This window comes from Styela clava, chromosome 2, assembly GCF_964204865.1.
Source record: "Styela clava chromosome 2, kaStyClav1.hap1.2, whole genome shotgun sequence".
In the NCBI taxonomy this organism is placed as follows: domain Eukaryota; kingdom Metazoa; phylum Chordata; class Ascidiacea; order Stolidobranchia; family Styelidae; genus Styela; species Styela clava.
Genome location: NC_135251.1, coordinates 24,727,347 through 24,750,042, shown reverse-complemented (window position 1 = coordinate 24,750,042; position 22,696 = coordinate 24,727,347). Strand labels below are relative to the sequence as shown.

Sequence of the window (22,696 nt, the reverse complement as noted above, 5' to 3'; positions counted from 1 at the left end):
CGAATAGTCGAATAACAAATATTTTTTTGTCGGTTGATACTCTTTGAAAATCAAATAAAACATTAAAAAATCGTCAACAAAGCGTTTTTGACTGGTTAATTTCGCCCTAATCGCTGATTGTTTTTGTCACCACGATGGTTTTGATGGCGATATCCTGAAGTTGGTGAGCTAAATTCCCGTCCGTTCACTTTTTTTTGCAACGATTTATTAGAGTTGGCGGACGTCGAAGTTTTATATTACGGGCATACCCGTGCATTCACGTCGGCAACATTTGTTATAGGTATTGAGGATTGATATCGAAACCCAAATTAATTTTACACCAATTTTTTGCGTTGGTTTTGGTCTTACTTATTTATCAACTTTTGTAAATTTGCCGTCCGAATTTTAAGCGAGTGGTTATACTATCGATACCAAGATGCAGGTATTTATTATGACGATAATTAACTTCCTTATGCTTTTCTATGGTGTCTGTGTTATTTTCGTATCAGAAAGATAAACCTCACAAAGCGATTGCATCGACCCTGAATGTTGATTTAAAATATGATTAAATAATTCGACAATAAAGAAAATTTCTACGTGGTCATTAGACGAGAAGACGTTAATAAACAGCACTTCTTGAATGATATTTTATTTAGCATATGCGACTTAATGCTAAAAACATTTTGCGCTCGAGTGCTTTTGTGTCGGAAAGTGGGTCAGACACTTATTACAATTAATTTTTTCAAGTTTCAACCTTTTTTTTTAACAAAACAATTTCCCGGCAAGCATTATAACTAAAATAGTTCCGAGTAATTCACAATTTTGCTTACGGAAGTTACAAATTCACCATTTCACTTGACGATTTCGATAATGTCACGTCCTAATTATTAGTGCAAAAATGTTAGAAATATATCGAATGTAATCATTTACGATGATAATAGGCGCAACAATTCGCAAACGAGACAGTATGCGTTGTAACATCGAAATTCACGATTGATTTTACGATCTACTTTCGTTCACGATTTTATCACTCAACCCGCCATGCATGACAGAGTAAAATGTTCACCTTTTCGAAACATTACTTGGTCACAGATGGAAGGGATAACTGAAGAGCTCATAGAAAATACATTAAACGGAGTTTGGCTTGTCATTTCTTTTCTGGTCATAGCTTATAAGCGTCATGTATAGTTTCTCGAAAACGCAATTTCAACTTTTAATTTTCGATAATCACTATGCATGCATAAAACGGCTGATACCTAATTTACGTACCGGCGCGGTCTGTGTTCGTGCAAAGTAGGGAATTGAAACGATTCGTTAGGCGCAAAAAAGAAAGCAAATTCACACCACAACGCAAAGACAACGATTTCTCAAATTTCTCGCCTTTGTCTGCCAGCGAGAGCTGTAGGTGAATTCTCGCGCGATTCACGGTCGATTTCGAGAGGCGCGAGTTCTGTGTCCAAGCAAAGTGTCGCAGGTCACGTGGTACCGGATATTCGAATAGTAAAATGCCATTCGAATAATCTAATATTCGATTCGCTATTCGAATACTCCGCCCAGCCCTAGTTGTGATACTGTGTGAGATAATGAATGGCTTTTCGCGTAACCTTTGGTGGCATGTCATCAATACGCCAGAAAACTGTTCACTTACCCAACATGAGCTAAAAGCTCCTTGAGAGGCTATGGTCTGCCAATTGATTAGGTTTTTACACCGAACCTTTAAACATAGATAGTCACAATTGCTTATCATCTATTCTAGTTTTAGCGGTAAGCATGTTTCAATTCTTCATATCTCCATTTCAGATATCTGCTACCAATAGTAGCAAATACCAATTAAATATACTGTAGTGTGGAAAAAAAGATACCTATTGGAGTTGGGTAGATCGGATATGGGTGTGGGTGTAATATCCACGTCAAAACCATCCATTGACATCATGTCTTCAAATTTTGCCTAAATTCTGCATAAAACAACAAGCATACCAAATCCTAGCTTCAACTTTGAATACATGCTTGGGCTGACAGTCACCCAATAAAGAAAACAGCAGATGTGCGAAATATTCTAACAAAACCATTTTTACAAACAATATATGTTGTATCAAACACACTCATAAAATCACAAACAGGAAGAAGAATGATGCAAAGTAAAAAAATAACAATTGGTCCACAAACAAAAATATTACAGGAGTGAAGTCTCTTCCAGAGGAAGAAATGACACACAGCATGGTGAAACTAATGTAAACCACCCACAACTTTACTAAAAAAGAGATTAATAAAGCAGCCATTTTGTGATAGGGCATTTTGTTGTAGTTAAATATGGTCTTAAAATTTAGGGTATTTAAACAAATTTATTCCAGAAAATCAGATAGGCCATTTATCATACTTTAATAGGGCCCTTCAGTTGTGATAATTTCGAGAATACAATATTCAGAGGTAATAGGAATGAAATTTGGAACCTAAATATAGCACCTTACTGATATGCCATCAGTTTAAATGTATTTAACTAATTTATGGAACTATTCAACAAAAAATGATGTCTTGAATTTCACAGGTACAGGTAATGATGAAAATGAACAAGACCGTGTCACTGGCCTATCATCTACAATCGACCTGTAATGATAGGCAGCAGATTTTATGGATATTGAGAAGTTAAAAATTATATTACATCAATATAAACTTGTCTTCTTCATTATTCGAAGAAATTCGGCCTCATTTATTTCACCATCACCATCTCTGTCTGCCTCATCAATCATTTCCTGTAATTCCTCGTCGGTCAAATTTTCACCAAGTTCCTTTGCAACCCGTTTCAAGTTTTTAAATGAAATTTTACCAGTTTCATCATCATCAAACAAACGGAAAGCCTTTAAAATTTCCTCTTTCGAATCTTTTTCACTCATTTTCTGTGTCATCATTTGCAAAAACTCATTGAAATCAATCATTCCTGTACCATCTTTGTCTACCTCTGAAATCATCTTTTTAATTTCTTCTTTCTTTGGTTCGAACCCAAGAGCTCTCATTGCTACTTTTAATTCTTTGACATCGATATTTCCTGAACCATCAGCATCAAAAAGATCAAATGCTTCTCTTATTTCTTGTTTTTGTTCTTCTGTGAGTTCAGCTCTTGCACCACCTTTACGCTTCTGTCCACCAATGTTCTTTTTGTAACTGCTTGCCATTTTGTTTCTTTACCTAATATTGTGAATAAAAGTGTTTATTCAATTATTTATATAAAGATTGTTTATTGAATTTGGTTAAAAAGCAAGTATATGCTTACACACTCTGACACTAGACAACAACAAGGCTGTTGGCTAATGTACATATTAATTGAATATGATACATAATTAAATTGCTCGACCATTACTGCTTTTGGTGAACCATACAATCTCGTCCAGTAATAAACCAGTTACCAACCAGCGGTGTCATGGGGAGCCCAGTTGGTCTCTCAGACGACCATTAAAAATCTATCCTAGGGTAACAAGTATGGGTAGCAAACCTCTAATTCTTTGCACTAAGCCAGGTTTATTTAATTATTATCAATTCTGTATTGTATTGTCTTAAATCACAGAATTATGGTATGCTGTGTGGCGTTTATCATTCAAAATTGCAATCAATATCTACTGATATCCCGGATACCTCAATAAACAAAGCCGCATCTGTACACTGCTATACTAGTTGGGCAGTATACTGATGCTGTTACACAGTCAGTAAACAACTGGGCCAAACAGTCCTGCAGTCATTGTAAACTAGGATAACAGAAAAACCTTATTATAGGCCTACAAGTGATTACAGGATTGCAAGAAAACATAGCTCTGGTACCATAAGGTATTTATATTTTATTAAAATATAACATAGAGAGTGGTAATTAACATAACAGACAAAACAAATCTATGAAACCAGGGGGTCAACAGACAAGCAGATACCGTAATGTCAGAATGTAGAGATGATGAAAAATACATTACACACTTTGCACAAAAAGTTTTCACATATTAGGTCAGTAATTAAACTTCTAGAAACAAAATAACTCACCAATATTCAATCTGGCTCGACGCCTGACAGCTAAACACAAAGTTGAATATGAAAAACTTCCAGACGTCGATCAACCCACGAAATCAAAACAAACGCAAGAAAACCGTTGGAAACGGATTTTAATTTTGTGACCTTTGAACTTACGATCGATAGCAACGAATTTTCTCAAATTTGTTGGTTTATTAATTTTTTTCACTGAGCATCAACTTTCTCATGTAGTTCCGTGAATACGTAATCGCAGATGATTAAATATTAAACGAGACTAAGCGATCAATTGCCGGAGACAAGCGAAGAAGAAGAATAGGAGGTCTAGTTTTCACTGGCTTATAAGTCAATTTAAACACTAAAATGAGCTCAAGGGTCACAAATAACCATAATTCGACTGATGTCGCTAGGAGGTCATTTTCAAATTACGGTACCTCTCAAAGGACTCGACATTTCGCTGAAAATTAATAACGTTATCTATTATCCTTGACCACATCCGTCATACTTTTACTCCGATCTGTTCAGCATGGCAAACTTGGTGTTGTAATCTCTTACCGCATTCACACCCATATGCGACTTCCTTGGTTATGAATTTGCTGCGACGGCGAGACATGATTCACTATTTGGATTTAAAGTCTTACTTTAGTGTAAGTTTTGTGCATACGTACAGCGTTTCAAAGCAATTTACTGTGCAATTGATTTAAGTTCTTCAAACTGTTGGCATCGATTCTAATGACACGCCATTATTTGAATCCCAAATAATAATTTCGTATGCTCTGTCTGGAATACCTGTTCGTCAAGCTGAAACAATGATCACTGTAAATACTGTTTGCAAACAAGTATTTTATCTTGCCTGTTCCTTACAATCAAGATGATAATTAGTTATTATCGGAATATCGGCTTTCTTGAAACACTGGCGTGTCGATAGGCGATTCAAATTTTTAATTTAAGAAATATTTTTACAAATAGTAATTACAATAGTTCAATGAGGTTCACCTATAAGCCAATTTTCACACTCCGGACAAGTCGTACACGACATTTTCGGGATACCGGGCAATTTACGCACTCACGGGTCACAACTCAGTAGAACGGACAAACCTTCTTTGTTGAATGAGTCAAAAAAAAAATTTTTTTTTCGTGTGGAAAAGTAGACTGTCGGTCATATCATAGTGGGTTCTATCGAAGTCTGCATCAATGAGAAACTTGCCGTCGCATCTTCTCTACACGTCTTATAATCGTTGATTGGTATTGTGTATCTTTGACATGGTTTCGAGCTTAACACATGCAGCACTTATATACGGACTGAGGCGATTTATCGTACTCTACGAAATCCTTGTACGAAAACAGGGATTCGGTTTTATTATCAATTTTTCCATTCCTGCGCTAGAGGTCATTGAGGAATATAAAGTGCTCTTTAGATCCAACAATTTAACACCGTGTACCTCCGGAAGTAAAAGAGCACTGGTCAAGGAGGACAATAAACCTGTCGGGAATTCGTTACAACATAGGTTACCTCCCACTGCCGAACTAATGAGCGCATACGAATTTGGCTATCATCGTAAACAAATCGGTGGTGAAAAGTTTTTGAAGAAACCTATACTGTTTATCGCTCAGCAGTAAACGTGGTTCCAGGTTGTCAATAATCAGTGTTTCAATGAGCTAATGATTGGCAAAGATGATAGGACAATGAGATAAGGATCAGCACAATCGTCGAAGTCTTTAACTGCCTGATGGGCAACGGCATCCAGCAGTACAATAAAGCTGATTTACACCAACACTAAGTAAGTTCAGATAAAATAGTAGTCAATTCCAAATAGAACATAAATTCCACAAGTCCGTCTTGAATAAGACAGACAAAATCGGACTAACTTTGAACATAACTGGAAACGGATAATTTTTAACGCGCCAGTTTCCTCTCACACGGTCTTGCGTTTCCAATTCAGTTGAAACGAAGCGGTACATGAAGTCCAAGGAACCCTGGTATATCAATTCTGATTGAAACTATGGATAACAAGTGTACAATGATATCCGGAAAATTTATTAATAATGCTTTGTACAGAAGATTCGGGCTAATAATATTCATGAGTAAAACATACCTTTTTAACAAAATAATTGCATATTTTGTGATGAACAAAATAAAGATTGCAAATCACAGAATACGATATTATATCATAACAAATGGTTACGTGTAAAACTTGTGAAAAAATTACTAGTATAGGCATTTTATGCGAACTCTAGCAGTTGACCTAAATTGTGACTACGGCTCTCATTCAAAGCTTGTTTTCATTCATATTAACTTCTGGTTGACCTTCTTATCTTTATTACACCAATGGTCAAATATTCTTCAATCTATTTAGCTAAAATAAAATGCGCTACATTGTTAGTCTAGATCAGTGTTTACCAACTTATAGGTCGCGACCCAAAACTGGATCGCCTGGAAATCATCTTGGGTCCCTTATTTTTTCCGCAAGCTTGGAAATTATTGTTTTTTTAGGAAATTGTTTTGTTTATTTTATATTTAGTATTGTGGAGTAGCTCAGTAGTAATTGTAAATGCGAGAAGTATCACATTGTAAAATATTGGCAGCATCTATTTCGTTTAAATAAACCCCCGCGGTCCCACCACGAAGCACTATAAAAGTACTACGCGTCGTTTAGTATGAGAGTATATCCTCGGGTGGCAAGAGTTTACAAATTTTTTTTTTAAAAAATTTGGGTTGCTTGAAAAAAAGGTTGGGAACCACTGGCTTAGATCATCAAAAGAACATGAGATTGGAGAGGTGTAACCATGTTAAAATACAAAATAACATGAATTGAAGATTGAAATTTGCCTGCAAATTAAATGCATTTTACAAAGTGCGAAATTTACAAAAAAAAAATCAAATCGACATAAGAACATAGCCTAGCATAATAGGCAAACAATAAAGTTCAATTAGAAAATAGGTTCCGTTTAATTAGCTACAGATAGATTAAGAGCATTTTCCATTATCCTGTGCCTTTCAAGGGCTACAAGGTGCCATTTTTTGGAGTCGACAAAACATCACTTCAATGCCCTCATAACTAGGACCTAACGCGACTAGAGTAACACAGGAGTGAGCTATAATACAAGTTGTATCCCCCATCAAATTTTTGCACGCTGGATAAGGGGACAGAGTCTTATCCCCCCCAAAGGTATGAAATATAAAAATGGAAATAATGTAAATGATATCCAGAGCAAAGTTTTTGAAATGATCACACCGATACTTAACATGCTAACGTAAGCCGCCAAAATTCTAATGAACTAAAAATTTCCCTTCACACCCATTGAAATATAAAATAAATAGGCCCAATCGAAATTACACAAAAAGATTGAAAATTAATATTTATTAAAAATATATCACTAGAGAAAATCGAGTTTATGCTATTTTTAAGCAAAACGGATTTGTGGTATTGGAATAAGCTCATTTGTAACCAACTTGTATCTATTATATAATTGCCTAACATTTTTTTTGAGCCCAATTTCACAATTCCGTATTGAGAATCAGAATTTGTCGACACTAATACCATGGTGGGAGACAACCACAATTACATCATGGGTCATAAATACCAGAACCAGAAATTTCATTATCGTGATTTGGATAAGAAAAAAGAAAATACATGTTTTTTTACTAGTTTTCTATGTTTTAAATGGAGCCAGTGTTATCCGAGTATAAAGCAGTCGTAAATAGTACTAATTTGGTTCAATATTCCTCGTCATAAGGCGTTGTAGTAAGGCGCAAGTTCTATATTTTAAAATCAAACTACATTTATTTATTTTCAATTGGCTTGAAACTTTCAACTATTGCTTTGCAGTAGAAACATTCCTTGGCGTTCATTAGTTGGTGGCTGATGCAGGACCTGGAATAAAGATGTAATTATAATTATAATTAAACAAACCGGTACAGGCGCCCAGTATGATCTCCGTCAATGCAGGGTAATCAATCCACCAGCAATGTTTTGCACAAAAAATTGTACCAAAAGTGCCAGTTCATTTTGAGTGCTGTGCAACTCGTAGTTATCTTTGCGCGAATGATTGAAACAAGTTCACTAATCTTCCTCAGTTTATGGACTATCGAGACGGAAGACGGCATTTTTCCCGCGGGGGTAGAAAAAAACCTTTACCCGTTTTTCGCATATAAGGCATACATAAGCTCCTATATACATAATTACCTCATATAATTAAATTGTATTGCAATATAACATATACTTACTTGCATGAAGTATGACCACAGGGATTGAAAGAAACTGAAATCTCATTAGCATAACAAATAGTGCAAAGACTTTCCTCGTCCATGGGCTGCAAAAAACAGTTAAAAATCCATTGTAATCGATTCCATCGTAAGGGGAAATTGTTTAACACGAGTCTAATTCTGATAATCAATAGTTTTTGAATAAACGTCCTAATTATAATAAATTCAAACGTTGAGAATGGCACAAACAAGTTCTAAGCCTGCAAATTAATGCAGTCATTGGGAATAGCACCTAGTCAAGTTTGTTGTCTCTTTGGAGGCCGGAAGGTCCAAGCCTCCCACCCACCCTGTTCAAGCCAACATAGAAATCCTCTAAGGCCCAGTGGTTCTCAACCTGGGGGTCGCGGCGGGTTTCTAGGGGGGTCGCGAAGGTCTTGCAAAACAGAAGAAAATAAGACAAAGCTTTAGGTTAAATATTGTCAATTGAATCCGAAGTCTTGAATGGACTCTCGTTTGCCTCCGAGAGATTTCTACTAGCTGTTGTGACTCGTGAGACCCCAGAATCAAGCAAGCGGCGCAAGATGGTTTATGGCATGTTAGCCATTGTGACGTCACACAAACTCGTCTGCATTTCCACGCGCCGAGATAAACACGCGGGCTTCGAAGGAATGCTGTGGAACGCAGGGATTTCGATACCAAGGGAGGCTTGTATTTTATGTCGTTTTATCGTGAAGATTATCATACATCCTGCAGTAACGTTTTAGTTCCTTTATTGGTACTCCTGAAGTATGCGCACCAAGATGTCGCATAACCTGAACCCTAAGCTGGTACACACAACCTGAGTTCAGGTTGTGTGCCATCTTAGGAGGTCCCCTTTATTTTATTTATTATGACGACAATATGCGGAAGACTATTTTAGGTTCGGTTTTACATCCTACGTCATCAGCGGTGGCATTGAGAAGCCGCAGTGTGTCTTGTGCAATGTCGTTCTCAGTGCTGAATCCACGAAACCGTCCAAATTGAAATGTCATGGAGACTAAGCATTCCAAATACACCACGAAGAATTTAGAATTTTTCGACCACATTTACCCGGTCTAGGATGATATGAGATTAGATTTGTCAAAAACTAGACCACGAATTACGCAGCTGGCTACGGGGTTTTAATGCCAGCCGTAACATTGAGTAAAACTGCTGCTTGATGAAAAATTAAATTGCACAATATTCACTTTGCCGCTTATTTTAATGATAAGTAAAGAAAGTGGGGCAGGGGGTCGCGAGGTATGTGTAAACCACCAAAGGGGGTCGCGAGCCAAAAAAGGTTGGGAACCACTGCTCTAAGCATACGTACCTCGTCATGTTCTGCAGATTCAATCCACTTGTGAATTCTTTCCACCATGGTTACAACATTTCCATATTCTTGTTCGGAAACTTCTTCACCTGAAATGGATGATACTTCAATGAGATATGAAATCGGTATACGATGGCATAAAACATTTTCAAAATTTAGCGATATGATTGCTAACTATAGGAAATCCCAATATGCTACGTTGTTACGCACTAACACACGTTATCTCATCCAACACACGATATGGACGAGGCTTGCAGATCATATAAAAGAAGAATACTTACGATGCCGTAATGAAAATCCTTCTGTTGTCATTTTGCGAGGGACCGATACAATATCGGGTGCTGATGACGTCGAAGGTTCGTCCGCCGATCTAGCACGTGACCATGAGAGAGCGAATGGATCATCTTTCATAAGAATATCTATCGAATCTTTACTGAATCCTGGATCTTTCAGTAGAGCCGATGATGCTCGTTTCGTCCTGAACAAAGAGTAGGGACACAATTTAGAATAAAAATGTACACGTACAATCGAATCAAATTTATAGTTAATATCATAATGAAACAATTTGATAATACAACCTTATTACATTTCCATATGATATATTTTAATTTGGGTCAAACAAAACCATATTATAGCCTTAGTATTAGACACAGTAGGTAAGTTATGTCTGTCTACCATTCGAAAGTAAAAACCTTTGACTAAAGCCCAAAAATTCATACCAAAAGTATTTGTATTTAAAACGGTCGCAATTTATGTTTAATGTATCATTTTCACTATAACATAAGAATGAAGGGCCTTCTTGTTTGAATTTTCACGGAGAAAATTTTCTGAATATCCGATACTGCCTTGCCCTTAACTTTTTATCAATCGAATCATTTCAATAATATACTGTTCTGGCATATATAGTTATGAATAATGGTTCGATGTACCTACTTATAAGTCAATTATGTGGTAATCTAACAAAACTTAGCTACATTTGAAAATCAACTTATAGATAAGTTAGGACTATGAACAATATTTGGCTCATTCAGAACCCGGGACATCATACATTGTTTCGCTTGGCCGATAACCCGCGACCATTATGTACAATCGTTCGTCGAAGAAAAGAAAACGATGACAGAAAAAGAAGTCATTTGTCGTATGCCATAACAATAATTTTCAAGTTGTCAATAAGTCTTGGTTTGGGTAGCGGCGCCTTATGCTGGACTAAGTGATATTGGTGATTGGCTTAGGATTTAATTGCAAGCTATTGGTCTGGATATTTTCCGTAATTAAAGGAAAAGTAAGCACCGGTATATGAAATACACATGTGCTATAATTGATTGGTGACGGAAATCATCTCGCTATGTCCATAGCCAGTTTAGTTTGAAAGAAAATTATTGGAGCTGTTGAGAAATTAGTTGATAGTTATAGTTCTGGGACAAATTGATTTCAATAAGTTACAGTCGACCATGTTCGTAAATCGTAATCGATATTAATATCAGCCTCCATCTTTTTTACGAGCTATTTCTTAAATAGGGTCGTCGCCTTATATATAAAAAAAAACAGTCTATAATTGACACCGAAACATTTTATAAATAGTCGGTATTACTGATGTAAGAGCAAAAACTTGTTGCATATATTCTCCATTTTTCTGTGGACTACAGGAAATATAGTATAATTCAACAATTTCAGTATAAACATTATGTCACAATGACCGTTTCACGATTCGAAAGGTTAAACTATATAAGATAATGTCTTTTAAGGAGGAATATTACGAGCAAATGACAATGTATAAACGATAAATAATTGGTATATGCACTGAACCTCAACTTCACAAAATTAGGTCTAGATGAACTCATTAAGAACTTCGCGGAACGGTGAAGCGCATTGATAATAAACAACAACGAACCTCAAACTCTTTGACTCATCTTCTCTTTCAGTACAAACCACAATCGCTCACGACCGTCGCATAACTGGTCTCAAGCGGCCTCACTGCTGACCAGGATTCTATTCTAAGCAATGCAAACTGTAATATCATTTTAAAAAGTTTGTGTCAGTGATTAAAACCACGTATGACTCAAAATTGAGAATGAAATATGGGAATTTCGATGTTGATAGATGCGGATGATAAACTGACGACTCGTCTAAAAGCAAGTATACTTTTCGAGCGTGAAGTGTAAAAAATGTTGAATGCTAGAAAACTCTCTATTTAAAAGCGTTTTTTAAGACTTAATATACGTATACATACAGTTGGTTACTAAAAAACAAGAAGCAAAAGTTTTTATGATTGTGACATGTATAAGCTGCCTATAAACGTGACCTTAAAATAAGCAGACGACTGACATCCCCCAGGGGAAACAATCCGCACAGCTGATCAACATAACTGATAAAAGATGGGAAAATTGATGCGTAGCATTACTGGCATACCAACATGAAAAAAACAATTTGCGTTGGTGAGTTGACACGAAATAAATTACTAAAATATATCGTTGTCACAAGCTGAGAAAGGAACACCGCTAAATTGTCAGAAAATTCCCGGCGCGAGAAATCCCGAGAGGTAACTAATTAGACGTAAATCAGTTTGGAAGTTAAGGCTCGATTCGACGCCTCGCTGGAATAGATTATGAAGATGTAGATTAGTATGTATACAGTAAACAAGAACGTAGACTAAATACCTAGATAATGAACTACCACACTACGTGGGATATGAATCATTATCAATAACAACAATCAAGCACTGGAAACTATAAGTAAGATATTAAAATGCAACTGCAAGGCAGGGAAACAACAAATTATATAAAAGAGACGTTCACATTGACGTTGGAATGAATGAATTATTAATTTGTGTGTGGTAATGTGATGCTTGGATTTAAATTTAACTGTTGAACTTAATACGGAAGTAGCTCGTTTAGGTTAATCCGGATGTAGAGATATGAACATTGAATACATAACAAGTGAAAGGTTAACAAGTGTATAGAAGGTGATGCAGTCGGACACAGTTACTTTTGATACAACTTAAAGGAGAATGCTGAGCTGGAAGTCACGATTTTAGTGTTTAGTGAATATATTGTAATTTATCTCATTGGAGGAAGCAATAGCGACGTTCATGGATAAAATTTTTTGATAGTTGAGTTTGCGGAAGAAAACTAGGCTTGAAAATAGCTGACTGGGCGAAAATGTTATAAAGCGAACAACAAAATTTCAGAACAGGATGGGGTGAGTCGAGGTAATTCAGGATATATACATAGTGGCCAGAATACCGTGAATATAAGAAATATGTGGGTATTACATGGTACCTATACCAACAGCTTTGAATGCAAGGTTGTATTATGCAATATTATATAAATGATTACGAGATATTATTTTTTCTAGCATCTCAGCCAGACAGAGACTAAAAAATGGCGTTCCAGAAGGGAGGTAACTAATTTTGATCGCCTATTTTATATCAAGTTGTGTAAAGGAACTGAAACCTATGGGCAGGGAGTATTTTTCACTTAGCGAACATAGACAGCCCCGAACCGCTAAGCAATTTTCTAAATTACTGAGGCTATTAGGACAATTATATTGATTGAAGTTGGGTTTTGAACACCCTTGTGGAAAAATTGCCAACATTCTCAGCTACCACAAAATTGAAAGATAATAAATAATTCCTCTGAATGGCGCGTTTCATAATAAAATAGGCTGTGGTCACAAAATTGATAGCGATTTTGTTCAAAAACTGCGAATCACACTACAGCTACCGGTTAGGCCGTGAAAGAAAATGATCTTATTATAATCGAACAGCTTTTTTGTGATCGGTATAAATTAATTGAACCATTTTGTACGAACTCTTGGTGTGATGTCAAAACATTGAGTCTTCGAAGGATTGAAGTATTTTTATCAAATGTATAACATGTTCAACCGAAATGCCATTATTCAGATGTTATCTATAACTACCCGATTTTATTTATGTATATATATGGAGTAACTTTCGTACCCATTAGTTGGGGTGAACCTGAGTATTACACAAACAAGATAAGCGTCAGGTATGGGCGACGTAATTCTTATTGAACGTGGTGCTTACGTGTTTACGTTGTGAACAAAGAAAGATCCGAGAGGTGTGACGCCAAATCCACAGGGAGTCTACTAATGCGTAAAAAGCTAGCGAACCTATTACTGATTCTTATTTGGGGTGTCATACTCATGATATGTGAACACTTTGCCAAGTATGGGTCACGTATGTTAGCCAAATAATGAAGAAGTAAACATATATATAATACGCAAGTTCACGAGACTAGATTGGTGTGAGCTACTTAGACCTATGTGTAAAGTTTACACAAAGCGAGCAGCGTGTCAAATTTTGAAGTCTGTGGATCGATAACTACTATGAGTTAATTTCATAAAATAGCTTCCGCGAAATGCCCACTTTATGAGAGACATGACAATAATTTCATCAGAAAGACATTGCCAGCGCACTAATTTGGTCGAGTAGGCCGTGGATGTTACGCCAATATCTAGAATGCTGTATTGTTTTAGTCTAGGATGTTTGAAGGCAGAATGTGAAATACAAGAGCGAAACAGAAATTTGTATGGATTCCCCATATTAGTAAGCCAGAGAAAATAATGATGTAAAAATATGCAAATTCGACGTTCTGAACAGAAATTGACGCGGGAAAACTTCATGGATGTGGAATGGGCTTATATCATAACGTGGTTTTACCGCATTCAATATGATGTGATTGAAATGCATTCTTGAAATTTACCGTTATATATGTACATTTACGTAAATAATCCAAACAAATTACCATGCGTATTGTTTTTTAAAATATTATTTACATTCATGTTTAATATTATCACTTCTTATTTTACTGAAAATTGATAATGAAAACAATAAAAGTCTGTAAGTCTAACGGCATGCTTAGCATTTGCCCATAGGTGGCCGAGCAAAGAATACCAGTAAAAATACGTTTTGCGAAAGAATTTCGATATCCATATAATTTTATGTCTATCTGTTACAAATCAGGGACAGTCATATCGTTAATTTTTATCGATATCACAGCGTTTGGTTAAAAGATCTGACGCAAATTACGCCGACACGTTTTAACGTAAAACTAACCAAGTCATAGGAACGTGTTCTGTTCTGTTATTTATAGCTACGACGTTATGGAATGGAAGCTAATTTATTTTTTATGTAGTCAGGAATATAAGCTGTATCATGAACACATCATTACTACGAGGTAATATATCGATTTGACATTGTTTTGTTGAAGCAAAGCAGTGTAGTACGGTATGGTATACATTGTACTTAGAATAATAGAATAAGAGGTTAAGAATAAGCTTATTAAAGTCCATGAACCAGAAAGCGAGTTTATTTACAGTCAAATATTCAGATTTGGATACTATTGTTCAATATATTATGAAGTAGGACTTTTGTCAGGTTGTCGGCATCATGAGGCTTTCTAGCGTAAAGTACAATTGAAAGGTACGGTAGGAAGATGGCATATCGCTACTACTGGTGCAAATTACAAATTCGTGCGCAGTTTGCGATGTAATTTTTAGAGTCTACACGTTAACAAAAGAACCAGACAAACTGACAAGGCTTAGAATGGTCTTTGTAACTTGCATATTTGGGCCACATTTTACTAGGCACATCAGCTAGATACCTTATAAATATCACGACATTAGCACTGCGCGTAGAAGCGTTTCTGTTATTGTCAGGTACTGAAAATCAATTTTAGTATGCAGAAAAGAGCTAACGGCTGGCGCGCAATTTACAGTTGAGTTTTATACGAGCGCGAAGCTTCAATTAGTTTTGCAACGCACTATAATTAATAGTTTGTAAAAGTAGGAAATGAACAATTTCAAAATGAAACTTCAGTTATTTATATTACGAGCAAGATTAGAGCTTGAAGCCTCAAGTATCAGCAGACAAGTTCGTTGCATTATTTACAGAATATCTAAAATTTTGAGATTGAATTTTTACTTGTTGATTAACTGTATAAGATAAGATATAAGTATCTTTATGCCTGGCGGCCTAGTGGATTTGATATTGTAGACGCTATGGATGGGAATAGCATTATTGTGACGTCTGTTAAAATACAAGAGTACGATCATTCTCATGCATGTTTACGGTACAGTTGAAATTTTAGAACCTCATTGTTAGAGTTATTCAGCGTAGCAAACAAAAAGTGAGGCATGTTTTTACACGATACGCTCTCATTCATCGTTACTGATGCGAGGGGTGCGTTTTTTAGTTCCTACTGACACAGACTACTTATAAAGATGTATTATTTTAATAAAAGAAAACGCGAACTATGCCAGCAGTATAAAAATGTTGCAGGAGTTTTCAAAATAAGGAATATTGAGTACTGCTTAATTCGTAACGATAAAGAGTTATTTGAGCAGCCTGAAAGATGTAGACAAATTTGTTGTCAGGTTTTGCTAATTTTACCGGGTTTCAACCAGTTCCATTTAAAAAAAAACTTAGCAATGGGTCGGCCAATGAGCTCGTATATACAATCGATGTGAATCCATCAAACATGTCAGCATTTACTTTATAAATAATCAGCGATGAATAACCGTATATTAAACCATATTTTTTCAATTTTATTGAACGGTTTTAGAATAATAATACAAATAAGCAAACGCGGTATTGACCACCGAGTCATCGTTGAAATACGATTCTAAACAACTTTACTCCTTTATTTTTAATTGTATTATTACTTTGCAGAAAGTTTAGCTGTACATATTTAGGCTTTAACGAGAAAAAACGTCTAATTCTTACTAGTATAATGACGTAATGTACAAAACTGAAGTAAATGACAACTACAATAATAACAACGAATGTTTCTGAAGGATTCAACGGAACAATGTTAACGCCTGGAAGCACAAAAATTCATGACGACAGTTTTAATATGCGACCAGGTAATATATTATATACAAGAAGAAATTGCCGTGTCTTATATTAACGCATAATGTTCACACAGAGTGACCCCCAAAATACAGAACCCATATATTTCCGTATTCTACAAAATGAAAAAAAAGTTTTCAGCAATCTAGGACGCCTTGCAAAAAAGCTTCGTTCTCTCTAGATTTAGAATATGTTCCAATTGGCCTTGGTTCTGTTTTGGGGGCAACATATATAGAACCAAGGTCTAAGAAAGGTTACAATACTGCATACTAGTGAGGTGTACTGTCTGTATATAAATATAATAAATTCAAATGCAAAGTAATATTAACTAAATTGTGAATTGCTAGCTAATATGGTCATAGCAAATCGCGGATTTAAACGAGATTTCGGTATTATTTAACTTGAACCTAAACAAATATAACCCTAACATACAAATTGAGCAAGAAAAACTGTTTATTCGAAATCTTCAAGTTTACCCCAAAGAACAAATGAGTCTATATGCGCTTCTAACTGGAAAATTGACACATGATTTGGTTTATACAATTTCAAAATTTTTCAGGTATCACAACTCTAATCAGCTTCGCAGTGGCAATCGTTCTTGTCATCGTCTACCTATATTATGAAAACGTTATATCGTGTGTAAAGACTGTATGCTTTCGTAGACATCCTTCAAAAACTGGTGATTCATCTGCAGAAAATATTGAAATGGGCACCAATGGTGACCAAAGCTCAAGTACAGCGTTTACTGGAAGAAAGCTCACTGAAGAGCCAGGCATATTATGCGAGTGCGGACAAATACATTTACTGAAGGATTGTTTGAAAGAAAGTGAATTGTCACCATATAAAGATATTTTTGATAGGATAAGAAATTTAACACCGGATAAACAGCAAACGACTGAAAGTGAAGGTACCACGCCACTAACGACATCTTTATCGCGTGAATCGGTGTCGAAAACACACAATGTGCCTCGGCAGACTTTCAGTCGTAACCAGCAAAGTCCGACCACACCAGTTATTGTGATTTGTGATGAGAAAGGAAACACAAAAAAGTCATCTCCGAAGAGCATAACACCCCCTTTGCAATCAAGGCCATCACGCGCTGTGGGGATATCCACAGTAGTACACGCGCAGACTGGTGCCAGGCCTAAGGAATATAAAATTGAAAACGGGGTGTCGTGAATTGGTGGACACGAAAATGTAAGATTTTATATAGAACGTTCCAAATGCAGTAAAAATAAGGCTGCACTGTATTGAATCCATGAGAATACACTGTGCAGAATCTAGGCGCAATAGAATCTCCGCATGTAATCATGTATGTACGAATGTATTTGAGGAGACCTAACAACACTACAACATACGCAGATTAAAAGATTGGTTGGTGCTAACCGCTTGGTCCATGCAAATGTCATTTTGTTCCTTTATATCTTGACTGTAAATCGCGCAGTTTTCTTTACTTTCTTCCTTTCTTTATTTTATGTATCTTACATTTTAAAAGAACCTTATGATTGTTATAAAAATAAAAACTGCGTTCATACAGAAATTTGATGTCTGGTGTAGATATGAGGGCTTAATGTAAATCGTAAAGTAAGGTTAGAATTATGCTAACATAAGGCAATCCAAATATTCAAGACCTTAATTAAAACAGAATATTTCAACGCTGCTGGAGTATTCGTGATTATATTCATCAATAAATTGACTGCCGATAAATTTTCGCAAACTGTATTCCCGTAATGAACTCTAAAACACGCACCAAGATGAATAAATTTCCGAAAATACAAAAAATTGTAGTACAAAATAAATTATTTTGTAAATCACGCATTGTATACATGTTTGATTCAACATAGGTCATCTTTTTCAGACAGTAGGTAGGTTGAATTTAAAATAGAATAAGCAATTTTCTATTTTCCATAAATTATGTATATTCGTATTCAGCGATTCGAAAACATGTTAAACAAGCTCATCGTGATTTTAATATTTAAACGTGAAACTTATTCATTATTGAGAGATTTTAAGTACAGTATGCAGTTCATTTTCGGTACTCGAGAATATCTAAAAAAGCGGAAAATGTAATGCATTTTCAACGGGTGGGTATCAAGCATATGCCCTACATATAGGACAAACTCAAGTTTTCATGGCGCATTAACTAAGCGCGACCAAGTCAATTCGACTAGCAGTAACAACAATATAACTTGAGAAACGGCTTAAAATATCCATTTCAGGCGATTGTAATTAAATGCAAAACGAAATTTAATTATAATGATGTGTAGATAAGTTTCCAGAAAAAGTTATGTAACTGATATTCTGTCGCTATTATTTCGCAGATATATGATGAAACGAGGCGATTCCTATCCATAATTAAACAGCGGTAAAAGGCCATATTTATTCAATTACAAATTGATATAATGCAAATTGAGTCGTGTCGTGTTGAAACTGTAATTTGACTGCCATATGGATGCTTTATTGAAAATTGGAACCAATAAACCAGAAAAAGTTTATATTTTGCAAATTTCAACGAAGAAAGCATCGGATCGCTGTTCGGGCCGTTTCTGTTTCTTTTATTTCAAAATGGCTATCCAAAGCAGTTATATTAAATTCAATTTCTACAATGTGGTCGTTCTACGTGAATAACCAAACGAAATGAATTTTTCAAAAGATGAAAGCAGAAATTGAACGTAATTGAATCGTGGCGTTCATCTCCGTCAACAAAACCACGATATATATATTTTATTCACGAAATTCAAAGAAATCCAACGACTCAAAATTGTACATTTAATGAAATCTACCCATATCACCTGACACAATATTCTGAATTTTTCATTTGACCAAGAACTAGGTCAGTAGGTAGGGCTGCCATAACGTCCTTATTTCTAAGATTTGTCCTTATTTTGAAGGTCTTCGTCATAGAAAATATTGGTCCTTGTTTTTAAAAAAAACGTCCTTATTTTTGTTTTACCTCAGGGGTAGAGGTTCTCATACCGGGCACTTGCTGGACTGTCAATTCGAATGATTGATTTGCTAAAAATGATATTAGAACCTACGCGCATTTATGACATAATAACAGCAAATTAATTGTCACGATGACAAAACAATATCCTACCGGCAAAGATCAGTTTGTTTAACTTGAATCAAAATTCAACTTAGAAGTGAGATGGAGCAGATAGTTTATACAAATAAAGAACTGCTGGAGCAAATCCTTTCTAGTGTAAAGTATGATTAGACACAGGTCGCACTAGTATGAATACATTTTGTTTATCATGTTTCCCCGATGTCCTTGTTTTTGGGTTCATATCGATGGCAGCCCTGACAGTAGGTCACCAAGAACATGATCATTGATTGAAGATTTTGCTCTGGAATAATTCCATGTAGGAATTCCAAGCCTTAAATCTGATAGTGAAATACTGCAATACGATAAATAAAATATTAATACATGGCAATATGCCATAATGTCCAGTTCAAAACGAAAACTATTTAATTCCGTTTCCAGTCAAATAGACGTACCAGAACATCTAATCTAAAATATTCTGAACATTGAGTTACATAAGGAACAGAACATTCAATACATCATATTGAAATAAATATTGATAAGACTTTAAATACGGAAAACGGTCAGATTCTTGAGATAAAGATGCCAAATTATAGATAAAGAAACATGATCACCCCGGCTAAATAAATAATATATGACACGAACACACGAGTTTTAGTTTCCTAATCTCCACTTTTATCAATCTTACCAATCTACATATTATATAGAATCATGTTGAAAGTGAATATGTATCGATGTCTTTTTTCGATATTTCTTATTTGAAACACCGATATCTTCGAAAAAATGACGCAATACAAACAGGTTCTGTGCATCAATAATTGAATTTAAAAAAATTAAAATGCAAATAAAGATTTATTCCAGCATTTCAGTTTTGAGACTTTCTGAAGCATAGACGATCGAATTCCCAAAACCGATATATCGATGTAAGGAGAATGGCCGAAACCAAAGCCACGCAGTACAGCGAGGTATAGAGTATGGTCGCATTATCCCACAACGATTGACAGCGATAATCGCACGTCAGTGTGCGCCCACTAGTGCGTCAGCTTGCCCACGGAAGTACAGATTACGACCGCGATAGCAAAGCGCAAGTGAGTTTTTCGTCGAAAAATCATCGAAAAGCGTAGCAATTTGGCCAGAATTGCTTATTGTGGTCATGTTGACCGACCGGGCGACTACGAGTACACAAAAAGTCACCAATTTCTTTTACATGATTGTATTATTATATAAAAACAGGCAAAGATAAACACGATAAAAAGAAGAGCATATAACAACTTAACGATTGTAATGTGCCGGCACAACATTGTGATCTAAAAACATATATATAATCGAAAGCGGGCGGGCAAGACAGCGAGTTCGACCTATACACTGAAACAGTATATCTTTTGGATATTATGGTTCACCTGTTATTGACAGACATCTTTGGCGGTGCTAATTAGCAGGCACAGTTCGACTTGTCGCTTTAATAGCGACGAAAAATAAATTTATGTTGAAACAAGAGTTCAAGTATTCCTTATGTTTCGAGATCACAAAGAGAAAAGAGGATTTGTTGTGCCATGAACATGTTGATCAATAATCCTCCAAAAAAAGCAAGACTTCTAGATGGCTGACGAATTTTGCCAATATAAAAAATTGTATGAAGAAAACGAATGGCAGCAAAACTCTGTAAAATAGAACAAACAATGATATATAAAAAGCCTAAATGAGCAAATATATATATATATAGTCTATCTATGACCACTGTCTATGCTACCGATGGGGACAATTTTAATATCATAGCGGAGAAAAGTGTTATTTCTAATGTATACGAAGCAAAAGAAGAGACGTATGTCACAATATGGGGTGAGTGTGAACTTATTTATATCTATAAAAAAGTCGTTGGCAGAATAGTCGTTTGTATCGAGTATCATTGGCTAAGCAGACCCATGAAATTATATTTATATATTGAATTGGCATTTGACTGTAATCTAGAGTGAAAACATATTCACATGCCTATTCTTGTCCCACGAATAAAAAACCCCGTGGTTTCATGGAATTATATTCATATATTGAATCTGCGTTTGACATTTATATCAATTGGAGTAAAAACAAATTGACATACCTATTCTTTGCGCACGAATAATAAACCCTGTTTTCGCGAATACGATTAGAGCAAAACTAGGCCATATTATTACAATTACTGTAAGATTTCATAATCGATTCTTCGAGTTGTTATGCCAAATTGATTGTGCGGATATTCTATTTTAGCCAACCGGTGACGCCACAAAACAAAGAATGGATTATTACCATAATCAATACAATACATACCTTAAAAACAAGGGCCGCTGTGGCGGGATCTGGATTCGTAGCGATATAAAACATTGCCAACAACACAAACGGAACAATGTTTTCTAAATCATTCTGATGGGCTCTGCGTACCTTCATCAAAAATAAAATATCATTCATTGAATACATTTATAGGAAGTTTATTTTTAAACAAATATCAACACGTTCAAATAGTTAAAAATCGAACCTACTCTTTCAACATTTGCATTCTGTGCAACCAAAGCCTTTTTCTTGACTTTTTCTTTGTCTTCAGGATACACAAGTGCATAATCTTCCTCAGATACGTATGAGTTGTATATTACTCTGTATATTGTGGTAACAATGGACATCAATACCATTTTCGCGACTATCAACGTTCCGAACTTCACCAAGGAAACAAACGCAGGGTTTTTGAGCGAATATAAAGCTGGTATCGTTGCACTATCCATGATGATTCCGTAGATTTCTGCGTCAGTTCTACTCAGAAAAATTGAATATCTTCCAACTGTGCAAAGTTTTAAAAACAGGCATATTTATACCGGTTATAATTGCCAGGGCCGCGAGTAACAAACAATTACAGAACGGCACATGATCCGAGAAACGATGCTTCCGGCTATAAAAGCATGATCTAGAAAAAAGCGTGCATCTTTGTGTCATGATTAACACAACGTAATGCGAAGCGTGACGTAATAGCGAACAAATACGTTTTTTGGTTATTTGGCTACTGACAATATATTTACTGTATGTCGTAGCCCATGCATACACCTGGATCAAACGTAAATCCAGCGAGGCCACTAACAATCACTGACTGGTTTATAGTGGTTACTTTGGGTGAAATGTTCTTCGATATGATTGACTAGTATGGACAAGTTAGTTGTTTGTCATTAACACAACTGGGCGGCATAATTTAGGTTTAGTGATCTCTATTTCAGATCTAAACCA

The 22,696-nt window shown here is 35.7% G+C and overlaps 4 protein-coding genes across 4 annotated transcripts in view; 1 reads left to right on the top strand and 3 right to left on the bottom strand.

Moving 5' to 3' along the window:
- Nucleotides 1-1,955: 1,955 nt before the first annotated feature.
- On the bottom strand, nucleotides 1,956-4,424 carry LOC120336830 (uncharacterized). Its single transcript, XM_039404604.2, has 2 exons — nucleotides 4,000-4,424; nucleotides 1,956-3,162 (listed from the first exon to the last, which is right to left on the bottom strand). The coding sequence occupies exon 2, from the start codon at nucleotides 3,147-3,149 to the stop codon at nucleotides 2,640-2,642; it is 510 nt and encodes a 169-aa protein (XP_039260538.1). The 5' UTR covers nucleotides 3,150-3,162; nucleotides 4,000-4,424; the 3' UTR covers nucleotides 1,956-2,639.
- Nucleotides 4,425-6,001: 1,577 nt separating this feature from the next.
- Nucleotides 6,002-22,696, bottom strand: part of LOC120336763 (E3 ubiquitin-protein ligase RNF123-like) — a 57,945-nt gene continuing 41,250 nt past the window's right edge. Inside the window, exons 31-34 of the mRNA XM_039404520.2 lie at nucleotides 9,821-10,017; nucleotides 9,540-9,628; nucleotides 8,213-8,298; nucleotides 6,002-7,859 (exon numbers count right to left, since the gene is read on the bottom strand). Of these exons, the coding sequence (XP_039260454.2) occupies nucleotides 7,769-7,859; nucleotides 8,213-8,298; nucleotides 9,540-9,628; nucleotides 9,821-10,017 (463 nt within the window). The 3' untranslated portion in view covers nucleotides 6,002-7,768. The remainder of the gene's footprint in view (nucleotides 7,860-8,212; nucleotides 8,299-9,539; nucleotides 9,629-9,820; nucleotides 10,018-22,696) is intronic.
- LOC120336820 (uncharacterized) lies at nucleotides 16,235-17,944 on the top strand. The gene is made up of 2 exons (XM_039404595.2): nucleotides 16,235-16,424; nucleotides 16,970-17,944. Exons 1-2 carry the CDS (start codon nucleotides 16,319-16,321, stop codon nucleotides 17,587-17,589), a joined length of 726 nt encoding a protein of 241 aa, XP_039260529.2. The 5' UTR covers nucleotides 16,235-16,318; the 3' UTR covers nucleotides 17,590-17,944.
- Nucleotides 20,651-22,352, bottom strand: LOC120336831 (microsomal glutathione S-transferase 1-like). Its single transcript, XM_039404605.2, has 3 exons — nucleotides 21,967-22,352; nucleotides 21,758-21,868; nucleotides 20,651-21,113 (listed from the first exon to the last, which is right to left on the bottom strand). The coding sequence occupies exons 1-3, from the start codon at nucleotides 22,201-22,203 to the stop codon at nucleotides 20,964-20,966; spliced, it is 498 nt and encodes a 165-aa protein (XP_039260539.2). The 5' UTR covers nucleotides 22,204-22,352; the 3' UTR covers nucleotides 20,651-20,963.